This window comes from Megalops cyprinoides, chromosome 12 (genome assembly GCF_013368585.1).
Source record: "Megalops cyprinoides isolate fMegCyp1 chromosome 12, fMegCyp1.pri, whole genome shotgun sequence".
NCBI lineage: Eukaryota > Metazoa > Chordata > Actinopteri > Elopiformes > Megalopidae > Megalops > Megalops cyprinoides.
Genome location: NC_050594.1, coordinates 13,025,021 through 13,043,522, shown reverse-complemented (window position 1 = coordinate 13,043,522; position 18,502 = coordinate 13,025,021). Strand labels below are relative to the sequence as shown.

Below are 18,502 nucleotides of genomic sequence, written 5' to 3'. Positions count from 1 at the left end.
GTAAGAATAAAACTTGTGAAGAGGGTTTCCATTGCCAAATCAGTACTTGATCAAAGCAAGCATGCAAACCTCTGAGCACTGAGCACAGTGCTAATTCATACGTGTCGCTAAAAAATACACAAAGATGCTGCAGATTAAAAGGTTGATTTAATGCGATGCTCAATATTGCATATAGCCATCCTTAACTGAAGTATTTAACATTTTATTTCTGACGAAATACACATCTGAAATGTACAGTGAACTGGGGATAGGTGTCATTGTCACAAAGGAACTTTAACCCCTACGAGCCCAGTGCATAGCGAACTAACCAGTAAATTAAAGAGGCCGAAACTCCAGACTGCGTTTAATTAAACATAGTTTTATTTGTTCGCCGTAATTTGAAGTTTGAAAAGAAACACAATGTATTAACTGTTAACTCACAATCCCTGGATTACAATAGGCTATAGGAAGACCATAAATGCAAATATGATAAAAATTAAACTTTGCACACAGAATGTTCAACGTCTCATTTAAGGTTCCAATATGAATAAAAACATTTTACTGGGTATGCCTTTAATAAAAAGCATGACTTTATTAATTGAACTGAGAGTGGAGTTGTAATGAATTACACTGATGTGAAAGAAAAAGACCAATGAATAATGACTATATAGATGGTCCAGCTCTGTTGGCAACAGAACAAAAGAATGATAGGCCTATTTTAAGAAAATAAAAGAAAATGAGGAAATTACCTTCTCTGAATGTAGGAAGAAAACATGATGTAGAAAGGGCACTGGTAGCTACACTGGTGTGTGGCAAACACAATTGGTTAATTGGTTCACTAGTTAATTCAAGTGTGGTATTCAAGCAGTGATGACCTGTTTAATAACCTTTTCAATGGTAGTCACAAATCTGTGCTCATGGTTGATTAGGATAACAGTTTGACAAGAGCTCCTAAGAAAGTACTAAGAAATTACACCAGCTGTAACTAAATGTATTTAATGTCCTTACTGTCATGAAAAAGTTATTTATGGGGTGAAATGCCATTTATAAAGTAAAGACCAGGAGAATATTACACAGGCATCTTAGGACTGCAATGTAAAAATGGCGTAAGACAATGCAACAATGTCACTAGTTTGACAGGATATAGCTGAATATGCCACCTAGTGGTCACGGTGAGAACTTTCACTGCTACTGTATTATGGTGGCTAACACCACCAAAGGAAACAACCACATAAGCACAGATGGGTTTCAAGATTTTTATTTTGAAATATACTGCAAGAAATGAGATTTCAAAAACCACTGTCAGGTGCTAGGCATAGGAAAAATTAGTAGAAAAAATAGCGTTGTGTGTCAAACAAAAATGCATGCTTGCAACTCCCAGTGAAAAGAATCTTGTACAAGAATCCACACTATGACGAAAATGTTGGGCAAAAAAGCCACACCCCAAGAACATTTCTTTATTGAAGCTGTACATGCCAACATTAGACGATATCTTGGTTCCACCTCATTCCTCACCCAACACCTGCTACTTTTATTACTTTCTGTTTGTTTTATGTGTAGTATCAGGGAGTGTTTTGGATTCTGTGATCTAGTGACTGTGATGTATGGTAGTATACTTGGCTTCAATTGTCTAGTTAATTGTCTTGCACAAGTTAACTTGCAGTAGGGCTTGAGCAGTGTTATTCTTAGTCACTACTTTGGGAGTGTTGGGTGTTGTTGGGAGTGTCCTGGTCTGACACTAGTGTTCATTCAACTTGAATGGATTGCTTGAATTGAATCGCCCTGGAGTGTCTGCTAAATGAATGTAAAGTAAAATACATAAATAAACACACACCAACTACATTGGCCTGTTCCATACCTTTCATGTAATTGTGTTGCAATGCTCCTCACCTGGGCATTGTTGTTTGAAGTATTGAGACATGATTGAAAAATGCATGTTGCATGTTGAACTGATTTCATGACCTGCATGTCTAGTCAAAACCATTTGAACATTGTACTAAAATGAGGTGGCTGTTAAGAATTCAGCATGGGATTTAGAATTTTGCACTTTGTATGTAAGCTAAGCATTTTGTGTCTTAAGGTTAGAATCTTAAGTCAGTTTGACTCTTTGCGTTAAGAGCTTTGCAAATTGAAACTTTGTTGTCAAAACAATCGTAAAATATTGGAATGTCTGTAGTTAACATACATTAACAAACATTCACGTGTGGGCATTGAGTAACTAGACGTTTTAAAAATCGTCTTCATCCATGGCAAATATGACCAAGATAAAATTAGCAAGTGCAAACTTGTCTTCTTCATCCAACTTTATTTTACAACACGGCATTAATTTGGTGTAGGCCGATTAGGCCAAATGTAATTTTAGGTCTAGCTCTTGTACCTTAGTTGAGATTAGCCACGCAGTTTTGTTTGTTTTAACACAGAATAGCAAATGTCGCTACAGATACAGTATTTGAGGTAATAATTTATGAAACTCAAAAAAGGGTGATAGCACAAAATTTGGATCACAGCGTTAACCGTATTTTATAATGTTTCACAAATCATAAGTTTGCCCGTCTGTTTTCCAAAACCACAACACACTTTAAAACCCCCCTCTCGTCCCAATGACGCTGAGAAATTTAAGGTAGTACTGCGCAAGTTTGAACAGAGCGGATATATATGGCACGTCGCAATTCGGCTTTCCATCACACCTCTCTTTGAATAACGTGTTTGTTCCTTACAATGTTTTAAGCAGATTTATTTTACAACACTCAGTCTTTCACAGAGTCAAAGACACATTAAAATACCCAAATGTTCCACCTTAAGAATTTGTCCTTTTTGATTGGCTGGAGCAGAGTAGCGCGCAAAAATACAAAAGCTATAAACGCCAAAATCCGCCTGAATCGCTACAGTAGCTAGCAGCACTTCTGTATTCTGTGTTGTCAAAAAGCTTTTGTCACCCTCTTTCTGTCGTCTTTGTCTTTTTTTTCTAGAACATTTCCAGATTCTTGTTTCATACTTGCACTTTAAATAGTATCTGGTTAATCAATAATTTTGTTTTGTTAGCAAGTACTTAACTCAGAAAACAATCAAGATGCTGTCTTCAACAAATTCCGCAAACAGGACTCCTCTGGCATCAAAGAATGAAAACGGGCATATCAACGATGAAAACACAGTAAGTCTGGCTATGCAGCTAACGTTATCAATTTAGAAGTCAGCGGAAATTGCTCATTAATCAAATAATACGTTGTCTAGCTAGCTAACAAAGTTAACCGTGTTCTGTTCTTAGCCACCATCATTCAGCGAAACACGGATACTGGCCTCTAAAACGGCACGCAAGATTTTGGCGGACGTAAATCACAATAAGGTAAATTTAATGTTGTTGTTTATATAATACAAGTTGTTTAATATCATTGCGTTTCTGCATTTGTAAAAATGATTGACCGACCAGCAAATAACACAGTAACATTCATTTCTATTCTTACAGAAACAGAAGACCCCATCGTCAAATAACACAGAGGTAAGAACGAAAAGGTGGCTTGCTTGCTTGTCCTGCACATTGGTAGCTAACTTAAACTTTAAATTGCTTGTTTGTAGTATACTTTTAAACAGAAATTATTATTCAGTCTGGGCGGGTCTGTTCTACAGCCCAAGGTCTTCGGTCGTTTTGGCGGGATGGCCACCTGTCTCCGAGCCTCTCCGAACCAAAGATCGCTATACGTTGCTGTCATAGTTAGCTATACTAAGTACAACGCAAGCTTTAGCTTTAAATGTTATCTCGAAGTGTGATTAAGAAACGTACTTGGAAACCAAACTAGAGAACAAACACGAACACGGTATTCATCAGTTATTTTGCTAGCAAGAACCTAACAATGTGCATGCACACATTGCGTCTTTGTAGCTGCAGCATTTTTGGTCTGATGTTTGATCGATTGCTTATTATGCTGCTTAAGAGACAGAAACGACTCGAGGTCGCACAGGACGAACCGCTCCTTCGGGAAAACCCACGACGTTTCGTCATCTTCCCCATTCAATACCACGACATTTGGCAGATGTACAAGAAGGCGGAAGCTTCGTTTTGGACAGCGGAAGAGGTAATGTCAGCTCAAACAAATAAAGACCACCGCTTAGGGTGTCGGCCGTGTACATTGCAGGTTAAGATTGAGTTTTTAGGGCGTAAAGTTGCACATAAATCCCAAATTCACTGATTATTAAATGATCTGGAAGTTTCGTCCCTTTTGTACCCGATTATATGCCATCTACAAAAATCAGTAAATGCTTAGAATTGTGTGCAATTTTAGATTAAATGCGAATGCATTGTTCATTCAATGTGCCATCTGTAGACCGACCTTCACAACATGCAGTTTTGGGAACATGCGAAGCAATACACTGCAAACGTGACTAAAAAATGCATGAGTGGATGAGTGGTGGATTTGCATGAGTGGTGGATATAATGTAGACCGCAATGACAGTGCAATCAGATGTTATGAAGTGCAAAAATCCAAAACTACTTGCTTGTAGGGGGGGGGGGGGGGGGGGTTCTATGGGATGGAAAGCTATGGATATATTCTGGTCCCAACAAAAGATCCTGTATCATCCTTCCACCACAATTGTCAGTGTAGCCATTGCATAGAAAATTCTGGAACGACTAGCACTGACTCTGGAACAGTGTTCCGAGGTTGAGCTGGAATCCACACATATTGCCCCTCTCCCATCCCAGTTGCTGACTGACTTACCCCTGCAGGTGGACCTATCCAAAGACATGCAGCACTGGGAGGGCCTGAAGCAGGAGGAGCGGTACTTCATCTCGCACGTGCTGGCCTTCTTTGCTGCCAGCGATGGCATTGTCAATGAGAACCTGGTGGGTGTAGTTCCAAGGGTTGGCCAGAGGAGGGAGTTGGGGGTTCACATAACCACATATGGGCCACCCTGTGGTGAATTTACTTCATAGAAGAATTTGGCAATTTTAAAAGCATCTGATTGCCTCATTCCCTTTGTCCCAATCATTTCAACTGATCTACATTTTAAATGCCTGTGGCACGGCTCAGACCCCTGCAACATGATGCCCTAAACCACAACCTAAACATAAGTTTATCTCTCCTACACTTGAACATATTTTAGAACAACTACCTACAGTACCATGATGGTAAACTATGCTCATTCTAATGTCCTTTGTCAAAGTAGTTGCAAGTGCTGCTATTACAAGATGTTGCTCCTAGCTTTGTGCCAGGTTCCCCTGTGGAGGGAGCTGTTCTTCATTGATTTGCTCTCGCTCCTGGCACTGATTCCACTCTTTCATCTGTGTCTAGGTGGAGCGCTTCAGCAAGGAGGTGCAGGTGACGGAGGCCCGCTGTTTCTATGGCTTTCAGATCGCCATGGAGAACATACACTCTGAGATGTACAGCTTGCTCATTGACACCTACATCAAGGACTCCACTGAAAGGTGTGTGTGTATAGGGGTGGGTGAGTCAAAAAGTGCAGCTGTGGGCTTTTCAGAGTAAGGATTTAATGATTTTAACAAATGTCTGCATAATCATAGCTGATAATGAGTGTTTAAACCAGGAACATGTAGTAGTTTAGGAGGCCATTTTTGTAGTTCGAAAAAGGATTCCTGACAGGAAGTGTATCCGTAGGGAGTTCCTGTTCAATGCCATTGAGACGTTGCCCTGTGTGAGGAAGAAGGCTGACTGGGCAATACGCTGGATTGGTGATCATGATGCCACTTTTGGTGAGTAAAGCCAGATTATGAATAGAAAAAGATCCACCTGCCAGAGCGAGCATTATCCAAAACTTTAGCCTTAACCCTTAGTTAACTCTTGTCATTCCAGAAGTTGGCTTTTCTCAAGACTCTGTACAACCACAGGAGTAGAGAATTGTGTGAGAACAGGAGAGCAGTCCTGTTGCGTGTGGGGGGGAAAAGATGCTCCAGATGTGCTGTGTGTATGTGTGACCCTCAGTCTTTCTTTCACAGGGGAACGAGTGGTTGCGTTTGCAGCTGTAGAGGGGATTTTCTTCTCTGGGTCTTTTGCCGCCATCTTCTGGCTGAAGAAGCGTGGCCTTATGCCAGGACTGACATTCTCCAATGAGCTCATTAGCCGAGATGAGGTACATACACATGTACACGCGCACACACACACACACACACACACCCTTACATGTAGATATGGACAAAACGCTGTGTTACAGACTGCTGATCCTAATCCACACCAGATCTTGTTAGTTATACCCATAAAACTAATTTTCCCCCATCCTCTAGAGTTCATTCCTGTTTAGAGTTTCCCAGAATAGAGGCTGCTCACAGGTCTGATCCGTTGCCCTAAATTTCACCCCTTCCAACCCCCATCTGCAGGGCCTGCACTGTGACTTTGCCTGCCTGATGTTCAGCCACCTGGTGCACAGGCCGTCAGAGGCACGGGTGAGGGAGGTGATCATGGACGCGGTGACTATTGAGCAGGAGTTCCTCACGCAGGCCCTGCCTGTTAACCTCATCGGCATGAACTGCGAGCTGATGAAGCGCTACATTGAGTTTGTGGCCGACCGTCTGCTGCTTGAACTGGGCTTCAGCAAGGTGGGTCCCCTGACTCTTCTTACTTCTCCTCTTACCTGTATGAGTGAGCACACTTCCCTCTCACCCATACTTCCCTTTGCTCAGGTGTACAAGGCAAGTACACACATACCTGTAATTGAACAGCGCTGCTGTATTAATAGATCCAAGGCAATAACTGAGGCTGTGTACTTAATGCATTTATACTTCAGTATTTCACCTAGTTAAAAATCTGTTATTAAAAAAAAAACACTAATGGGAGATGTGTTTATATTGACTGTCCCCATTATATGTACGTGTAGGTTTACAAGGTGGAGAACCCCTTCGACTTCATGGAGAACATCTCTCTGGAGGGGAAGACTAACTTCTTTGAGAAGCGGGTAGGGGAGTACCAGAGGATGGGCGTGATGTCCAAGGCCTCCGATAATACCTTCACGCTGGAGGCAGACTTTTGAAGCAGTCATTTGTCAGGTGCAGTGTATGGATGTCCATTTTTTTATTCCGTTATTACATCCATTTGTTTAGACTTCACTCCATAATTTTTGCAAGAAGACTTTGGTAATTGCAAAACTTGACTTTTTACAGGAATTACTTTTAAGGTAGCTTACTTATTCTATTATTGGTATTTTACCATTGCCCCATCTCTGAGTGGAACAAATATTCAATATTTTAAACAATGAGTTACTTGCATTACTATGTAGACAAATTGAAATGGGTTTTTGTGTGTTATAGTGACCCCTAATTGCATTTTTAGATATGTTTGTACATATTTCAGTTTTATACAATGGATGTTGAAGAGGTACAGAAACGACTGATTGTCCTCAGCTTCGAACATTAGTTTGACAGGTAAAGCACTACAGGTTTCTCAGAGGGCCAGAAAGGGAGACGTATTCTAGAGCTAGAGGCAGTTGGTACATTAGAACTGTCTCCAGACTTCAGCTCCCAGAACCTCTGCAAAACTCTTGTCACAACATACCTGTTGAACTTGCCTAATACTTCTTGCCTCCACTGTGAGAGCTGCACTGTATGGTGATAATTGACAACCAGTTAGAGACCTCTATTGTTTAACCATAGTCCTAATGTATGTGTGCTGACCAATTTTTAAAACTTAAAATTATTGTAAAAAAAAATTGTACATGTCTTTTCGAATTTTTATGTTTTGTATAAAGATAGGATATATTTATGATATAATAAACAGAAAAAGTTAAGTGTGTTGGTGTCCTTACTGATCTGGTTGAGGAGTGGTTTGTGGTTTGGGGGTAGAGGTTTAGTTACTGTCAGAGTGTTACATTATGGTAATTGCAGTAGCCTCATATCTAGGCATTACCTATACACAGTTTTGCAGTCTTTCTTCTACAGAACTTTGATGTAAACTGCTAAATTTATAGGCAATTCCACATCACACTAGCTATACCCCACACCCCAAAAACAGCAACACCAACCAACTTCAGACCCCTACTGATACAGGGAAGCAAATTTGTCAGTCGTAGTTAACTGCTTTGCACCTTGGCGTGTGAAGACAGGGTTTAAGCAGCATATTCCAATGGTAAACTGGCAGCAGGAACAGAAAAGTTAGATTAGGCAGTTCAAAGGTCAGATGCTGGCTGTACAGGCCTTGGTGCAGGTATGGTCTGTGTCTCAGGAAATATGGAGAATTGCAATACTTCAGAGATGAGTCCTTGCATCTCTTACTTGATTCCTCGGTGATACCCATCGAGATGGGGAAGAGGTCCAAGAAGAACATAAGGAGGTATCTAAAACAGTGGGGGAAATGGAACATTGTTCAATTGAATTTAGGCAATTTTATATGACATCTAGCAGGAATCCTTTCTCAATTCAGGGCAGATGTGTTTTTTTAATATGAAACATAGGGTTATTTTGACTATTTTGCTGCAAATCTCAGCAGCTTAGGAGCCAACCCCACCGTGGCACCAGTTGCAGTGTCCTGTCTCCACCAGTAGGTGGTGACCATGGCCTATTCCTCCTGGCAGAACTGGGTCTGGTCTGCCAGTAGGAGAACATTATAAAGGGCTACCTTGGGCCTGATTTAGCCTGTCCTCTTCTACGACTCTAAGTCACAAATCCCACCTGAATAGCATATTCTACAAATAGCTCTAATTTCAGGATGAAAAAATGCATGTGAAACCTGAATATGCAAGATGGCGGTTACTGTGGGCACACACAGTAAAACTGATAGACAATGTCAAATGTAGCACGATCGTCTGATGCTCTGTCCTCCACATGTCACCTGTTCGCTGACATTTAGTCTCTGCAAAAGGGTTATACAGTTCCACACAGTCATTTTTCACTGGGCTTGTGAAAACTAACATAGGGCAAGGACACATTCTGGCTGGTGCTAAGACAGCGACTCGACCATTCCTTCAAAGATCAAGACCTCACCCACCCTGAATTTGACCTCTGCAGGTCTGTTCACATAGTCCAGCTATGGGTTAATCCACATGAAGGGAGCAGTAAAAAGAATGGTGGCCTTCCCTGTCACACTGCAGGCTAGACCAGATTATAGAGCAGACCCTGAGAACAGTGCCATAAATCATGTGGAACAGCAAAGAACAGGTGGAGAAAGGGTCCTGAATTCCATTTAAAAATGTAACACTCCATACCACCTGCACATCTTGTTTCAAGTTCAAAATGGTGAGAGTGCAATTAACAGTTAATTGGGTGAAAATACAGATGAAATGTGCAAGCTTGCTGTCATCATTGTTATTCATAGCTGCGTGGAAACTGAGGACGTGGTAAACATTGGCATGCCAAGCTTTAGTATCAGTAATTGCAGACATCTCCTCTGTCAGGTAGGAAGACCCAGCAGGTAGAAGTGTTGTGCTAAGTGCCTTACCTCTGCGGAGGAATAGTGATAATATTTATTGATGTACTGTTGCATGGTGGAAACTGACAATTACAATATTAAAAAATAAAACACAAACAGAAGGAATCAGGAGGAAAGTGTGGGCCTTCAAATTGTATTTCTGTTGAGAAAGAGGTTGCTGGGAGTTATTGGCAATAAATCACGATAAGATGCAATGCATTATGGGTACACCCAACATTTCAGTTCAAACATTAGGAAAGGAATGAAAACCTCAGTCTTTGAGAGGCTGGTTTTTTGTTTGTGCTGACTCATTGTCATTTTCAGTGTTCTCAAGACCCTTGGATCATTCACTGAACACAATGATGATTTCAAGTCTAGCTCATCTGCCCTTTTATTGTGTTAATTTTCCTAACATTGTTTTTATGGCTTAAACAGCAGTTTGTCTATATTTATTTATTTGCTTGTATTTTTACTTCTTACTGTTGTTATTGTTTTAATACCTTTTAGTGCACAAGAAGTAAAGATGTTGTAATTTTAGATATGGCCAAAATGGTGATCCAAGACTTTGTCATAATTGCAATGCAATATATAATATTGGGTCATATTGTACATTAAGTGCAACTGGAGAAAGCATACACAAAGCCTACAAAAGCATTGCACAACAGCTGCATCAAGCATGCTATACATTGTGCATGAAACATTATGCACTTTAACATATCATAGCCTATGTAATGTAGAGTTGGATGTCACATCCAAACCCACCGACTGCGTCACATGACATTAGGACACCTTGCACTCCACCTATGTCGTATGTGTCATGTAACACTGTTGGTGGGGTAGAATATGACTTTTCTTTCTACATAACAAATGACCTGTGAAGAGGGGTGTCGTGTACAATGTATTATGAATTATATACTGTAGATACACCTAAAGTACAGTATGACCCAGTGTTTAGTTCTTACGTTCCTAGTCAGCACAGCAGCCTTGTTGGCCGCCTTCCACTGTGGACTGTACAGCACACCTCTTCAGAGTGCGTGTTTAGTTCCACTACCCAATCAAAACTTAAATCTTAGTTTTATTATGCATTACTGCAGGGCATTATTGCACTTTTTAAAAATTCATTATTGTATTGTAATACTCACAATGCCACTAGTTATTACAGCACTGCCTGGTGGGTTGACGCGTGTTCAGCGGCCTGTCACGCTCCGTGTGCACTGCGGTTCTTTGTCACTTTATTAGACGCCCTTTTGCAGCCTTGCCTGTCTGGTTAAGAATGTTTGCCAACTGAGAAAATGTGAACGTTACAATGTTCCTGTGTGGGGCGTCAGGAGGATAACGCTGCGTCTGTCCCACAGATCGGCAGGTCAGCTTTGGTCTAAAGCTCCTTCGTTCAGGCCAGAGGAGGGGCATTAGCTCTGGGGAGCCTTGCTTCACCAAGGCTCCTGTCACAAGTCATGAGTTTGGAAAGGCTGCAACTCGGAGGAGCCATTAAGCATTGTGGCAGTTTGCCGACATTACTTTCTCAGCTAAAGCGCTCTCTCTCTCTGTGCTGTTCAAGTCCAGGGCGGAGGGGATTTAGGCCACACCACCCACACAAGCGTGGAGATGGAAAGCAAGTCAGCCGTGATCTGTTCTCAGCTGCATTTACATTGTATAAAGTAAAATACAATAATAATTGTGATAATGATAATAAACTTTATTCATGAAGTGCTCCTCAATATGTGAGGTATGTGAATCTATATTAATGTATAAATATATTATATGATGACTACAAAATTCATAACATCTATGCATAACTAAAAATCTTTACAATGTATTAACAGCAAGACTAAAGAGGTGAGTTTTTCTAGGTTTCTAGGTACCTAGGCAATTCCTAGGTACCAGGAGAATACTATACATCATAAGATCAAAGAGAAATGCATTACCCATCCACCCACAAGCTGGAACATCTATGATCCACAGGTATGCTGGCGAAATTTAACTGCATTAACTGTACCACTCCAGTTTTCTTCTTAATAAAATGGTGTAGCCCTTCCTGTATTTATCCAAAAACTGGCTTTGGGAAAGCCATCTCCATGGTGATGGGTAGAGGCTGGTCCCTTGGGAGAAGCAGGGCGAATCTTTGCGCATTTTGCAGTATTTATCAGATTGGAAACATCTTGACACTGTTCCCATAGCAACCACAGTGCAACAGGGTGCCTGGGATGGGGCCAGGAAGTGGAGGATCATTTCGGAGTTGGACAAGGAGTTTCACCACCAATCTTGCAGTATTCCAGCATATCCAGGCCACACCCAACCCGCAGACAGGTTCTCCTAACCTGCCTCAGGTACCCAGTCAATCATATCCTGCAGTCAGCCGTGTCTATCTCTCTCAGCAGCCAACAGTTAGGGTCCTAATGCACATTCCTGAAGAGGTTGGCACCCCTGTCCGAAGACCAGACCAACAATAAGGTGAGGAAGATGGGCACATATACAGCAACACCCTTTTCTTTCTGTTCCACCCACAGTAACTCATCTTCATTCTCACTGTCATCAACTCCTTCTCTTTCTCTTTATCTCTCCTGCTCTCTCACTCCTTCCTTACTCAGATTCCTTCTTTCAGAAGATTCAGAATTCAAATAGTGTTTTATTTGCATAGCTTTATAATGTACATTATTGCCAAGTCAGATAATTGATAAACAAAATAATTTACTTACTTACATAACAGTATGAAACATTTATAGGTAAAAAGGAGAAACACAGATGAAACAGGAAGAAAATGTTACATCAAATAATTCACATGATGCAAAAGAAATAAGATAAAAATAAGAAAACAACATATAATTAAGATAAACATAGATAAAATTCTCTCGTTATCACTGTTTCTCTCTCTCTCTCTCTCTCTCTCTCCTTCTGTCTGCAGTTGGCAGATGATGTTAATTGATCTGAGAGGCTCTCTGTTCAGATGTGCAATTACACTGTAGAGCTGTCTGAGTGTTTATGCAGCCTGTTCCAAGACAGTTCTACTGCAGAGATGTCTGAGCGTTTATGCAGCCTGTTCGAACACAGTTCTACTGCAGAGCTGAGTTGATGTAGTATGCTCTAACACAGTTCTACTGTGGAGCTGTGTGTGTATTTATGTAGCATACTCTAACACATATTGCAGAGCTATCTGTGATTATGTAGTGTACTCTAACACAGATATACTGTGGAGCTGTCTGTGTATTTATGTAGCATACTCTAACACATACTGCAGAGCTGTCTGTGTGTTTGTGCAGTGTGCTCTAACACAAATATACTGTACAGTTGTGTGTGTTTTCATGCAGTGTGCTGTAACACAGTTTTACTGTAGAGCTGTCTGTGCTGCCTGGAGAGCGCTCTAACGCAGACACTCTAACAAAGAACACTTCTCTTTCTTTCTCTCTGTGAACCAGGTCGCGCCGTATCACTTCTCATTTCTCCTCACCATGGCAACGGCGTATGAGTGAGCAGCTCTCTAATTCCCACAGAACAAATTCCATTCATAAAAATGAAGGGAAAAATCCAGAGCGTTAGCAGGTGCTGCATGTAAGAGCTTGTGAGTGAGCGAGTGAAAAAATGAGCAAGTGAGTGAGTGAGTTTGAACCGGGAAAAGTGAGTGAATGAGTCAGAGATAAGGTGGTGAGTGAGAGATACAGAAGTGAGTAGCTGTGTGAGAGATATGGTAATGAGCGAATTAACAAGGGATAAAGAAGTGAGTGAGGGAGTGGCAGATGAGGTAGTGAGTGGGTACAAAGGGTGAGGAGGCGTGGGTACACAGGGTGAGCGAGTGATTTGCTCTCCTTTGGCTGCAGCAACCACTGCATTCACACAGGCGCACTGAAGCACGAGTGTAATCTTCCGGTACACTCGCATGCACCCCACGGCAATGCATGAGCTTCCAGGTCTACCAAATCCCACAGCCCACCAAGAGAGCAGCTGTCGAAAAAGTCACACGATGCATGAGAGCGGTTGGATTTGAGGACCCTGTCTGCACTCAGAAAGAACCCTTTAACCCAACAGCCAATACACAATTGTTAAAATAACAACCCTTTAGGTCTGATCAAATAAATATAAGTTTTACAGTGTTTTAAAGCCACACTTTTTTTTAATGTTCAACAATATCTACTCCAGCCATTTAGCACTGATTGGCAAACTGGGGATTACCAGCCACCAGGAACACTGTAAGGCACAGGTTTCAACATCACCTACCTGTGCATGTTTGAAATCTTATGCAGAGGTATAAAGTTGGGACACATTATTGGTAGTTAGAAATCAAGCATCTGTTTATCACTCCTGCATTAGCATAAGGAAATGGCACTGCTTGTTGTCAGGGCACAGCTTTAGTGTGGATCTTTTCCTCTGAGAACCGGTCCCTTGCTTTTCAGCACGCATACCTACTAACCTGCCATGTAAGAAAGCAGGAATCATGCCTGAGTATTCGGGTGAGGCCACGCTCTGAGAAGCATCCTGCCATCAGCCGGTCAGCAGTGTGCCTCCAGAACATTCTGGAGCTAGGCCCATGCCATCCTGATATCTGCACGCATCAGGAGATCTGACGTGCTCCATGAGAGAGGTTAAGTTAGGGACACAGAGTGTGGGAGGATGTTTGGGGGGTGGTGTGTGTGTGTGTGTGGGGTGCTCTTCCTAAAGCGAGACAACTAGTGCTGACAGAAAGCACAGAGGGACTGTCAGAGTGCCATTCCAGATTGCTCCAGTGATTAATTCATGTCTGAGTGAATCCCCAGAAGTGTGTTTTCATTTTTAATAACGCTGCACATCTACAGTCTAACATGAGCTTCTGTAATGCACAGCCGCCAAGGTGTTGTTACAGACAGATAGGCCTTAACCGGCACGTAAAGGGGCATGAAATTGGTCAGTGGTTTTGTCAAGTGCATGGTCCTCATGGCGACTGTTTCAGTGCTAGTGCCTCTTCTCCTCTCTTCTCTAAAATGCTATGCTTACAACCTATGCTGCTGCTGGAACTCCATTATTGCGTACAAAGCACAGAGAAGAATGTATGTGTGTGTGTATGTATGCGTGTAGGCTGGTGATCAGATCTGTACATAAATAAATATGTGTATTAGGCTTTTTACATATGTGCATATAGGCTTTTGAAAATGGCCTATCAGTTTGAGTGCTGTCTTGACAGAAGTTCATGCATTTTAAAGCCTGGAAATCCAAAAATCAATGCCTCCCTCCATGCTGTTAATGAGAGCACCAGACACAATGATTTCGGGGGGGTGGGTAACGATACACAGGGACCTGTGGGAGGGAGGGGGGGAGTGTCTGGGTTTCTGTTTTGATTCAGACAGCTGCAGTGTTATGAGCTACACAAACCACTATTCAAACGTAATTTGGAAGAACCTAAGGAAAGATTCTGCACTGCGTGAGAGAGAAGATTTATACTGTATAAAACTGCACTGGACAGAACGTGCTAGAAAATGATACTGCAGTTTGAACTATCATACACGCACAGACACAGACAGACAGACAGACACACACACTCACCCGCACCCACATGCATACAGAAACATAAACACCCACATACCCACGCCAGTCATAGCATGCACTCACGCTGTTAATAGATCCACACAATCACAGTCACACACTGAAATGTACACGCACACACAGTGGGTGATGGATGGGTGTGTGTTGACTACAATCTCTTTTTTTTACAATGCTGAATTGTATTGCCTGTGCCTGGTGTTGACTCTCCCCTGACTGGAGATATTGAGTATTGATCCAGCTATCCCTCTCTGAATGCCTGTAAAGAATTGCAAGCCAATTTTCCATGTGCCTGCACTCCACACCCCGGGATGAGGGAACTGTTGTTCCTCTAAGGGATGAACTGAACTAGCCTGTGCTCCCTCTGAGAGTACTGAGTGCCTGCATTTGTGGAAGCATATTTAAAGATAAATTCTCCATTTCCCTCTGTGGATGTGGATGTGCTGTCTGAGCGCATTGCAGGTCCTCACATGTTACATCATGCAAAGAGAAAAACACAACCACTGTGGATGGGTGTGGGGGCTGGGGAAACTCAGGGAAGCAGTAAAACAAGTGTCAGAACCTCCAATAACAGCCTTGACATGAGTGTGGTGTCTGTAAACGGCCGACAGACACAGGTGATAAGGCACAGGTGATCAAGTTACTTAACCTGTAGAATCTCAAAGCTGGTGAAAATCAAGACAGAGGAACACATTTCGGGGCCAATGTGGCCCCCTTATCAGGAGAACAATGTCTTTTGAGTCATCACGATGCCATTAGGCATTCATTTGGCATATGCTCTTAACGACACACAAGGTCTCATGGCAGGACACATGTAATGCATATCATAATGGCTATAAACACAGGGTGTAGGTACAGAACAACAAGTAACACGTCACTGATAAACAATCAAGCTGAAAAACAGTGACCGTGCAACTAATCAGATGCCAGCCTATGAACGGTACTAAAAATTATATTAAGGGAAACCTCTCCTGAACTCATGACATAAAGACAAAAAATGCCAAAAAATGAACAATAAAAGCAAACACAGGAGTAACATAAGAGCGATATCAGCCAATACCACACTAGTCTACACTGCGTGATTAACTGTAATGTGTTCAGCTACCAGGTGCTGGGAAAAGGACATGGGATAATAGTACTGTATACTGTGTGGGCAGACTGTCAGTGACAGGCCATGACCTGGGAAACCAAGAGTCATGACAGTGAGAAATTGCCCCTTTCCATCTCCGTGATTATCTTCGAAGAGTTACCACAGCTTACTAAGAATGGGAAGACATCCCACCCCGTCTCTGCCATTACATTTAAATTTAGTTGCTTAGCAGACACTTTTCTACACAGCAACTACCATAGGTTACAGTTCTTATATGTTATTCATTTAAACAGCTGGACATTTTCTGAGGAAATGCTGGATTAAGCACCTTGTCCAAAGATACAACTACAATGCCCCAGCAGACAACCTTTGGCCCCTGCTCCTTACCACTGCATCACACTACTGTGACCGTCTTCATTCTCCTGGTGTGGAACACCAATGTGCCAGAGGTAGATAGATAGACACTTTATTCATCCCCTTGGGGAAATTCAGGTGCAGTGTGCTGTCTTTTCTGAGGATTCAATGGAGCACATCCACACACTGTCTGCATAAAAGTAGCTTCCTGGCATGATGAGGATGTGGCAGTCATTATGTTACAGTCACCTAGCAGAGGCTCATACTAAGAGCTACCTAAATGCTAAGAATTTCCCCATTTTATTAATTTATACAGCTGTATATTTGCCGTGCCTGCTCAGGTTAATTACCTTCCCCAAGGGTACTCCAGCAACCCACCTAGGTATGGAACCTACAACCTTTAGGCTATGAGCCTGGCTCCCTCCCGCAATGCCACACTGCGGCAGTCAGTTACGCCCTGATTCCTCCCTCTTCGGACTGGAGCCCTAGTGAACAGCTGTAGCACGGGCCAGGATGACGTGGCATCTCGGGCTCAGAGGCCAGTGAACAGGCGCATGCTTTTTGCAGGCTGTACAAGAGTGGTGAGAGAGAATCTCTGGACAGGATCTGGTGCAAAGCAGTCAACGCAAGTACACAGCATGCGCTGTCTCACCCCACCAGCCCGCGACCTTCACCGCGGAGTATCTGCCACTCAAACCCTGTGGATGACAAATGGAAAATCAGCATAAGGAAGTCACCTGTGTCATGCCCTCACAGTGCAACGTCAATGCCCTTAAGAATGTATTGCAGGCCAGTGAGAGATAAGATTCTTTTGAGACTTGAGTTAATACAGCTCTCATTGCTCAAGGATTTTTTTTTAGCATAAAATGGAAATCAGAGTGGAAAGAAATTTTGTAGTTAAAATAACGGAATACCAAATGTTTAGGTCTTTTTCTTCTCTCTCTCTCTCTCCTTGAACTTACATAGATTATTATTCCTCTGTATTGTAGAAAGAGATGTATGATAATGGTTTGAAGGGTTACATCTGAAAAAAAAATGCACAGAATATGTTTGTGAGGCAGGAGCCTTGAGCATCCAGAGTAACTTACAGTGCCAGTTGAAACCCTCTCACTCACCCAATCACTCACAGTATGTCTACCCCAACTTTAGGAATGACCATTCCCTTCACCCATGCTACAGAACTGTGGATGCTAGGTGTAGATCTGCACAGGAGCCAGGTGCCATCGCCAGGGAAACCCCTGAGTAAATTCCTCAGCTGTGAGAGAGGGCGTGTTCAGGCTTCTTCCTCATTGGCTGGCTGTCCTTGCTGCCAAATTTGTGAAAGAGTCCAGCAGTGTGGCGGAAGAGGGCAGGTGAATCGGGGAGATTACAGACAGCAGCTTGTCCTGTCGTCCCAAAATAGCTCAGCCTGCTTTATCCTTTTTTTTTACCTGAGCACAGGTGACATCAGCCAGATAAGGATTAGTGGATGCAGCTGGGGGAGGATGGCAATGCTGCCCGTGGGACCAGGCTGGAGGTACTCGAAGGGCCTCAGGTTCGAATCCTAGGTGGCAGTGCAGCACAGCGGAAGGACTCTCTAACAGATGGGGCAGATCTTGGGGCCAAAAAGCACCCATCTACATAGGCCCCTCCCCCTTGTCATGGAGCAGTGACTAAGAAACTAGACCCAAACAATCAATCACCAATGTCGCTTGAGCCGACCTTCTCATTGCAAAATATTCACTACCGGAATGCCTTCTTACAACGAATGACTTTTTTTTACAGATGATGTATATCATCTATTATGATGCTGATCATATTAATTAATCATATTAATGTCATGAAATGAGCAATATATTCATTTAAAAGCCTTCCTGTGTTTCTATTGCACTGTTTTCCAGGAGTGTCTTGCGACTGCCTTTTCATGGCATCAGTGAACAGATCCTCCCCAGTTAGCTTATGGTTTTCTGACTCCCTCTGGAAAACAGACTCTGCAGAATGCAGCTGTAAAGGTGCACTATAGCAAAAAAAAACTTTATCAATAATATATTGATTATTATATCTTCATCTATCTAGCTATCCATCAGTGTCTGTGCATCTGCAATTAATATTGTGGCGGGCAGGGTTTTCAGAGCAGCTGAAGGACTGCTTGCTGGAACTAGGAATTGATCTTCCACTCCATGCAGAAATATTAGCATATTGGTAAAAGACCAGGCCTCTCTGACTGGAATGTATCACTAACAAGTTCTTC

General features: G+C 42.3%; 1 protein-coding gene across 2 annotated transcripts; it reads left to right on the top strand.

The window, feature by feature from the left end:
* The first annotated feature begins 2,999 nt into the window (after nucleotides 1-2,999).
* On the top strand, nucleotides 3,000-6,970 carry LOC118787219 (ribonucleoside-diphosphate reductase subunit M2-like). Of its 2 annotated transcripts, XM_036542699.1 has the most exons (10): nucleotides 3,000-3,130; nucleotides 3,245-3,322; nucleotides 3,443-3,475; nucleotides 3,909-4,049; nucleotides 4,700-4,816; nucleotides 5,265-5,398; nucleotides 5,589-5,683; nucleotides 5,927-6,060; nucleotides 6,305-6,523; nucleotides 6,802-6,970. In XM_036542699.1, the coding sequence occupies exons 1-10, from the start codon at nucleotides 3,050-3,052 to the stop codon at nucleotides 6,952-6,954; spliced, it is 1,185 nt and encodes a 394-aa protein (XP_036398592.1). In that variant the 5' UTR covers nucleotides 3,000-3,049; the 3' UTR covers nucleotides 6,955-6,970. The 2 variants fall into 2 exon arrangements, with proteins under 2 accessions (XP_036398592.1, XP_036398593.1); XM_036542700.1 differs by lacking the exon at nucleotides 3,443-3,475.
* Nucleotides 6,971-18,502: the final 11,532 nt, after the last annotated feature.